Source organism: Engraulis encrasicolus, chromosome 5, assembly GCF_034702125.1.
Source record: "Engraulis encrasicolus isolate BLACKSEA-1 chromosome 5, IST_EnEncr_1.0, whole genome shotgun sequence".
NCBI lineage: Eukaryota > Metazoa > Chordata > Actinopteri > Clupeiformes > Engraulidae > Engraulis > Engraulis encrasicolus.
In genome coordinates, this window is record NC_085861.1 from 735,693 (window position 1) to 744,028 (window position 8,336).

At 42.4% G+C, this 8,336-nt stretch overlaps 2 protein-coding genes across 2 annotated transcripts; both read left to right on the plus strand.

The window, feature by feature from the left end:
- Positions 1-640: 640 nt before the first annotated feature.
- Positions 641-4,705, plus strand: LOC134448740 (protein NLRC3-like). The gene is made up of 3 exons (XM_063198393.1): positions 641-788; positions 2,210-2,251; positions 3,684-4,705. The coding sequence occupies exons 1-3, from the start codon at positions 641-643 to the stop codon at positions 4,703-4,705; spliced, it is 1,212 nt and encodes a 403-aa protein (XP_063054463.1).
- LOC134448741 (protein NLRC3-like) lies at positions 4,702-7,550 on the plus strand. Its single transcript, XM_063198394.1, has 2 exons — positions 4,702-5,498; positions 7,496-7,550. Exons 1-2 carry the CDS (start codon positions 4,702-4,704, stop codon positions 7,548-7,550), a joined length of 852 nt encoding a protein of 283 aa, XP_063054464.1.
- The last annotated feature ends 786 nt before the right edge of the window (positions 7,551-8,336 follow it).

The following is an 8,336-nucleotide window of genomic DNA, read 5'->3' on the forward strand; positions in this document are numbered from 1 at the left end:
TGAGTAGAGAGTGTACTTCTGGTACATATCACAGAGGAGATACAGCCCACTGAGCTATTGTTGTAACCTTATTGTCACCATAATGGTAATGACCAAGTCTTAATCGACTTCCGAAGACTCTCTGCATAGTCATAGTGTGTGTGTGTGTGTGTGTGTGTGTGTGTGTGTGTGTGTGTGTGTGTGTGTGTGTGTGTGTGTGTGTGTGTGTGTGTGTGTGTGTGTGTGTGTGTGTGTGTTTTAAGGAGTGTTTTGTTGAGACAAAGTTCTTCAGACAAGTTGAGATGAAATCCAAGTTAGGAAAATGACAGCAGCAAGCATCAAAACTTTGGTGAGGACCACTCTACTGCATAGTAGACAATTCAGTAAAGGGGCTAAATGTTCAAAATAGAGTGCACTTGTCCTTGTACAATCCACACCTGATAATTAAAACAGAAACTACATGTGGACTTGGCGTAATACTAGCCTATCTAACAGGCCTGTCTCATTGCAGGAGTCACCGCCACAGGCTGTGGTTAAGACATGGAGCCTTTGAACATTTCAGCTCAGGGTGGAAGCAACGTCAACGCTCCAGCTGACAGACAGGGGCCCTTTGAAGGTTATTGATCACATATTTTAGTATTAAAGCCTGCAAACATCTTTCATGGGGAACTGCCTTTCTAGAAAGGCCCCTGATGTGAACGTCTCAGCTCAGGGTGGGAGCAATGTCTCTGCTCCAGCTGTGTTGGAAAGCACAGCTCAGAGGGACTTCAACATCTCCACCCACATCTCCAACGTCCATCATCACTATGGTGAGTAGCAATGTTCCCTCTAATTATTTCTGTACCAAATGATGAGTCCAGTGCGTCAGTCAACACCCCCCTCCCCCCTTATGTTGATCTGACAGTGACATATCAAGTGTCATATGGGTTTTGAGAGGGCGCTTCAAAGGAAATCAGTGTATCGGAGTTACTTATGACCAGGGGCAGGGATTTCCAAAGGGTCAGCAATGGTCAAGGCTCTGTTTCCGATGGTTCAGTATTTGGTCAGAGCGGAGTTGGCGGGCGAGGGAAATGACGATGGTCAGTCAAGTTGTTGGTTGTTGAGGGCTGTGTAGGTAATGAGGAGGATCTCGAAGTGTATTTTTTGTTTTATAGAAAGTCAGTCAAGTTAACGGAGGACAGGGGTGATGTGTTTTCTGAAGAGGGAGTGGGTGAGCCACCAGGCAGCAGAGTTATGAACGTGACGTGTTGTAGTTTTTGAAGAACAGCGGAGGGTAGGCCATACAGGATATTATTGCAGTAGTTGAGTCTGGAGGTGATGAAGGAATTAATGTCTCTGCAGCTGGGGTGGAAAGACTGTGTCACACACATACAATGTGTAGTAGGTGGAAGAAGGATGTTTTGGTTAAGCGATTTGACGGAGAGTTCATGTACAGTAGATTCTGATGAGGGGGGAGGGAGAGTGACAGATTCTATGTCGATACAGAGTGCGAAGTTCGGAAAAGGTGGGAGGGAACAATTTTGGTTAACCCATTGATGCCTGATGTTGCGTTGCGCAACATTGGCTCTGGCGCCTGGAGCTGCATTACACAACATTCAGGCTCGTGAGATTTGAGACAACTTTATTAAAAAGATCTGTTTGTTTGAGATGAATGAACACATAGGCTTAGGACAGCTTTTCTTAAAAAGGGCTCAGGCATTCAGCACCCTTTTTTGCTGGTGCCTTAGGCGTCAATGGGTTAAAAGATGATGACCTCAGTTTTATTGCTATTTGGTTTGAGGAAGTTGTGGTTCATCCAGGTTTTCGTGTCAGTAGGGCAGCCAGTGAGGTTGGAAAGGATGGCAGGGGAGATGGTTGTAGTGGTGATGTAGAGCTGGGTATCATCGGCATAACAGTGGGAATGGAGGCGGCGGATGATGTGTCCAAGAGGAACATACAGGGGTATATGACAGGGGTGGTTGTTGATTGGTGGTGACAGCTGAAAGCTAACCAAAAGATGTGATCACTAATGTGCTTTATTACAATGAGCATTGCCATATGGTATGTCTATCCTTGTATGTGTATTTTCTCTTTGTGATGACGTTTTTATGTCTTATTATGATGTATGTTGCTGCTGTATTGTGTAACTGTGTGACCAAAGATGTAAATGAGCTTTATTGGTAGCTATACGTTCTACTTGTTTCTTGAGTTACTTCCAGGTAAGAACTCAAAGGCTTCCTCTGTCCTCCAGGTGCTGAGACCTCAACTCCGGCACAACCAGTACAGAAGCCTGGTATGTTCTGCTTTCTATTAACATTACTTTCACTATCTATTCTGTTAGGTAATGGGTGGGAGACGTGACGCCTTGTTTTTTCGTAACATTGGTTAAAAACCTACAAAACTGTTATTTTCCTTTAAAAAACAAATGTCAATGAAAGAAGATGTGGTGCATTATGTTTCATATTAGTCTTAGATGAGAAGAAACATTTTTGTTAAGATTTATGTTAAGTTTTATATGTCAAATTTCCTGCGGTGTGACTGTAGCATTAATGAAACAATATATAATAATATATATATAAATTAACCAACAACATTTTGAATAATGTATGAAGCATTTGGCATGATTGCATAAATCTTAACTTTAGATTAAGATATGTGAATGTGGAAAAAACTCTCAAGACAGTAATATTAACTACAAGTTCAATTTCATAACACAAATTGCGTCCTGTGGGGTGACATGTATGTCAATGTTTGTGAATGGGCAGCTGCAAGGCCAACTACAAGGGTCTTAAAGACTGGCTCCTAACCAGTCAGTACCTCAGTTATTGGAGAGTGCTGTGGAAGTTTAAGGTGACTCTTAACCTCTTAATATGTCTTCATATTGCAATCTTTCTGTCACACAATGCTTAGGTTCATTTTATGGTGTCCTGTGGTGTGACTGCTCTTATAGGAGGAAAAAAAGGTTTTTTTATTAATGAAAACACATATTAAGATTAAACACAATATCATTATCAAGTTAGCATGAGCTCAGATGTCAGTCATGTATACAAAAGGATTAAAATGGCCATAATGCAGTTAATTCCCTGTGGTGTGACTCCATTTTCCTGCGGTGTGACATGCCTATGCTATGTGTTGATGCAGGACACATTTTCCCAAAAATGGCAAAAATAAGGTGAAATTCCACAGACCACTAAGTGCTTTATTTTTTTTCTATTTTTTTCCAATTTTTATCCATCATTTTTTTCAGGAATTTGAAAAACTTTTTTTTTTTTTTTGCGTTACGCCCTTAATCGTCAACCACCCTAATACATTATCTTTACTAGGTAAACTTGGTAACTCTTAAAAATAAGATAAATATTTCACAATTGGGGGCATTTGATGGATCCCACTACCTGTATTTACTGTATGTGTGCCTGTTTTATCAATAAAACGTATCTTGATATCTATCTTATTTTTAGCATCTATTTAGTAACATTCTCTTCATTTAATTAGGCACATTATTGTTACTAGGTCAACAAGGTAACTAAGCAAACTCTTGAATATAAGAGAAAGGTTTCACAATTGTGGACAATTGATGAATCCCACTATTTACTGTATGTGTGCATGTTTAATTTGAATTAATAGTATCTAGATATATGGCCTCCTACAGTTCATAGGAAATATTTTTATATGAGTGTTTATGTGTTTAATATGGCCAACACAATGTTTTTGAACCATCTGTATAGATGGGCTGTTTCCAAGATGCCAACAAGAACTCAAAGACAAGCTATCCAAGAAGTTCCATAATGTGCATTACGTCATCCCAAGGCAGGGAGGAGCTGCATCTCTGGAGGAGATCTACACAGAGCTCTACATCACAGAGGGGGAATGTAAAGAGGTCAGTACTGAACATGAGGTCAGCCAGATTGAGATGACATCCAAGATAAAGACACCTAAGAGGCAAACACCAATCAAACCCACTGACATCTTCAAGTGCTCATCTGGGAAAAACAAACGCATCAGAGTAGTTATGACAAAGGGAGTTGCTGGAATTGGGAAGACAATCTCTGTGCAAAAGTTCATTCTGGACTGGGCCAAAACCGAGGAAGATGGGGTCAAACCGGATGAAGATGGGGCTAAACAGGATATCGATTTCCTGTTTCCTGTGTCTTTTCGGGAGATAAATCTGATGGAAGAGAAGAAATACACTCTCATAGAATTTGTTCATCACTTTTTCGGTAAAACATCTGACCTCATCTTCTCCACTGATGAAAAGTACAACATTGCCTTCATCTTTGATGGCCTTGATGAAAGCAGGCTTCCTCTGGATTTCCAGAATAATAAATGCATATACAATGTATCAGACCCTGTCACAGTTGACTCCCTTCTGACAAACCTTATCAAAGGGAATCTGCTCCCCTCTGCTCAAATATGGATCACCTCCCGACCAGCAGCAGCCAATCAGATCCCTCCTGAGTGTGTCGACCAGGTGACAGAAGTGAGGGGTTTCACTGACCCACAGAAGGAGGAGTATTTTAGGAACAACATCAATGATCAGGAAATGGCCAGCAGAATCATCACACACCTGAAGAGATCCAGGAGCCTCTACATCATGTGCCACATTCCAGTCTTCTGTTGGATGGCAGCCACTGTCTTGGTTTCTATCCTGACCAAAGACAAGGGTCATGAGAATCCAGCTTCCTTGACCCAGATGTACATACACTTTCTGATCATACAAGTAAGAAGTACACTGACTGGGACCAGATGACCATTCTGTCCCTAGGACGGCTAGCTTTCCAGCAGCTGGAGAAGGGCAATCTGATCTTTTATGAAAAAGACCTGAGAGAGTGTGGCATGAATGCTGAAGAGGCCTCAGATTATTCAGGAGTCTGCACCCAGATCTTCAGGGAGGAGTCTGGGCTGTACCAGGAGAAGGTGTTCTGCTTTGTTCATCTGAGCATTCAGGAGTTCCTGGCAGCTTTGTATGTGTTTCTCAGCTTCAGTAACAAAGACAGAAACATGTCTGATCAACAACAAACCTCTGGGCTCTCTGCTCTGTTCAGAGCTGCAACACTTCATGACCTGCACAAGACTGCAGTGGCTCTTGCCTTACAGAGTAAGAATGGACACCTGGACCTTTTCCTCCGCTTCCTTCTGGGCCTCTCACTGGAGTCCAATCAGAAACACCTACAAGACCTACTGTCACAGAACAGCAGCCAATCACAGAACTCAGTAGATGCAGGCCAGTATGTTAAAACGAAGATCAGAGGTGAGAGGAGGTCACACAGAAGGATCAACCTGTTCTATTGTCTGAATGAGCTGAATCAGCATACTGTAGTGGAGCACATCAACATGAAGGAAGGAACGCTGTCTGTAGAGATGCTGTTACCAGGAGAGTGGAGGACTGTGAAATTCCAGCTGACGATGTCAGAAGAGCACCTGGATGGGTTTGACCTGCAGAAATACCTGAAGACCCCAGAGAAAGACCAGACTGATCTCCTCAGCCCTGATGATGTTCTCCAGAAGCTGGTGCCAGTGGTCACAACATCCACCAAGGCATGGTAAGTAAGATGTGTTAGTACATGCCTGTACACTACTGGTGCTGTGTGTAGTGTGTGTGTGCGCGTGCGTGCGTGCGTGCGTGCGTGCGTGTCTGTGCACAAGCTGTGTTCGTGCTTCTAGGTGTGTGCGAGCGAGGTAACGAGAAGTCACCCCCATGGGGGTTTGGCAACTGTGGAAATTGGAGGTTGCGGTTTATTTACAAAAGTGCAGTGAATATAAATCCATGAGCAAGCAAAAGCCATAAATTCAACAACAATACAAAAATATATGTATATGTATAAAAACAGCCATTTATTAAGTTAATTGCCTAACAAAATATAGCAGGCTTATTATTTTGACTATTTCCAATTCTTTTTGGCTGTGGACAGGAGGGGGCAGTAGGTCTTGTGGGCAGTGGTAAAGGGGGAATAAATACATTCCGTTTGCCTATATGGAATACAAAAATAAATACTCAAATGTTCACTGTCTCTAAGAATACCTGAATATAATAATGTAGGGTGTGGTGTCAAACAGCTTCCTTAGAGTGGGATGTGTGTGCTTTGCTCATGCTTGCCTGTGCATCTGCTGCTTGCTGCTCCTGGCTAAACAAATAGGCTTCATAGGACATGTAACTGGTAGTCCTGTAAACTGGGCACATTCAGGAGTAGGAAGACCATTTGGATTTCATTTAATTCGTCATCTGATGATTTTGTGACCAAACAGCACGGAATTTCTTGGTTTGATGATGGTAGCTTTGTGATTTGACATAAGATTTGACATAGATGTAGGTACAACTGCAGTTATGCAATTGAAATTACGTTATTGGGAGTGTGGGATAAACTCCTCACACCAGGCTTCACCTGGAGTCAGACTAAAGTAGATAGCTGGGCTATCAAGACAATAGGCTAGGTTAGCTTAGCCTATTCCGGTGGCAAGGGATGCTATCCCATTCCAATGTAGCTTATGGCTAGGCTACAGGTAGGAATTAGGTTCATCTGGGTGAACATGAGGTTACTCAAACAAAGGCTAGGTAGCTAGGCTAGCAGTGGTGTGATTACGCCTCAAGCAGAGAGATAGAGAGAAGTTAGAGAGGAGAGAAGTAGAGATAGATGTGTGTATCTATCAAAGTAACAAACGAGATAGCAAGTTAAATCACAGTCTCTGAGCATTATGCATGATATCATCAGACATACGAATCAATAGTCCTTGTGACTAAACTATACTGTACTTTGCCCATATTGATAATGCCATTTTCTCACGTGTGCCCTTGTGGGTGAAGTGGGTCCAAGAGCTCTGTCTGGGTGGATTCCGTCCATGGAATGGGTGAACAAGTCCTGTGGGTGGACTGGCTTGGCTTGCGGTTTTTGGACCAGTCCTTACTGGTCCTGTGATAAAGTCCATGTAGGTCCTGCGGGAAAGTCCATGTAGATCCGAGTAGGTCTCTCTCAGCTGAGAAGCTGGAAGTGGGTTCACCAACTTAAGAGATTACTTGGTTCCTGTGTCCATGCAGGTAGAAGGAAATTCTCAGCGGCGTGGCTGGTAACCTGTGGGTTAAAGTTCCAATCTAGACAAAGGGTTCCGGGGCCCTCTGTCCTCGCAAGGTTCCTCACTAGCCTCCAAGGGCTGGCTCAGGCGGGCTCCAGGCCTCGGGCTTAGGTGTGTCGACACATTGGTGATCCGTGTCAGAGAACGCGAAGGGGTTGGCCGAGCGTGGCCAATCGCACACTGGAGTGTGTGGTCACTTCCCTTAGTTGCAAAGCATGATGGGAAGTTGAGTTCCCTACAAAGATGATTAAAAATAGGCTATATAAAAAACGTGGCATTGTCATCTAAGCCGTTTTATCTGTGATAGGTTTTGAAATGCATTGATGTAAGCTGGCAGACACCTTAATTTCCCTACCTTACTAGACAGCAAACCGCGAAGTTGATCAACTGAGGAGATGCTTCAGGTGGTCTCTGGGACTCCGTTGGCAAAAATCCTCTCGAGCTCTGGGCTCGTCGTCTTTTATGCTCCCAGGTGTGGGGCATCTTGTACACCTGACCAATCCCTGTCCTTTGTCCACCTGGATTGACCACCTCTCGGCCAATCAAATATCAGATGACGTTATGATATGTCGGGGAAATTTTATAATCGTGGATTTATTGACGGGAGTTTTCCAAAAAGAATAACTTTTAAGGGGGTTTTTGGGTTTTTAATTAATTCTGAACAGTGACATCATGTGCTTTCCAGAGGCGATTCTAGGTTCAGATGGGGCCCCAAGCGAAAGTGCAAAAGAATGAACTTCTGCACCAAATCACCACTACTGTAGTATAGTATATGAGTGATTCTACGATTCCCCTACGCTTTTGGCAAAAGCAAAATGTCAATTATCAGTATTTTTTTTTCAACTAAATGACCTAGATGTTTACATAGTGTATATATTTAAGTTTCCAAACAAACAAATTGCCAAGCTTAATCTTAAATCATTTGATAAATACTCTAATGAAAGCGAACATTTGCTTAATTATTTTGTCAACAGTGTTATGGACAAATACTATGTCATTTCAAACATATATAAAAATACTACAGAGTTGAAACAATATATGTTTGAAAGTGCTTATGTCCCTTAGCAGTACTGTTGTCATTGATCTGTGCAACTGATATAGAAAATGTGATTGTTGAGCTTCATAAGTAGGATTTTATGAGTCACTGTGATACAGACTGACACATTTTTCATCATAAATCCCTGTAACGTCTGATTTGAATATAGTCACCCTCCTTACACAAGACTTCCTTCTCCAGAGATAATCCCTAGTGTATGTTCATAGGATTTTTCCAACACATAAGGGATCAATAGTACAAAAACACTTTCAAAACA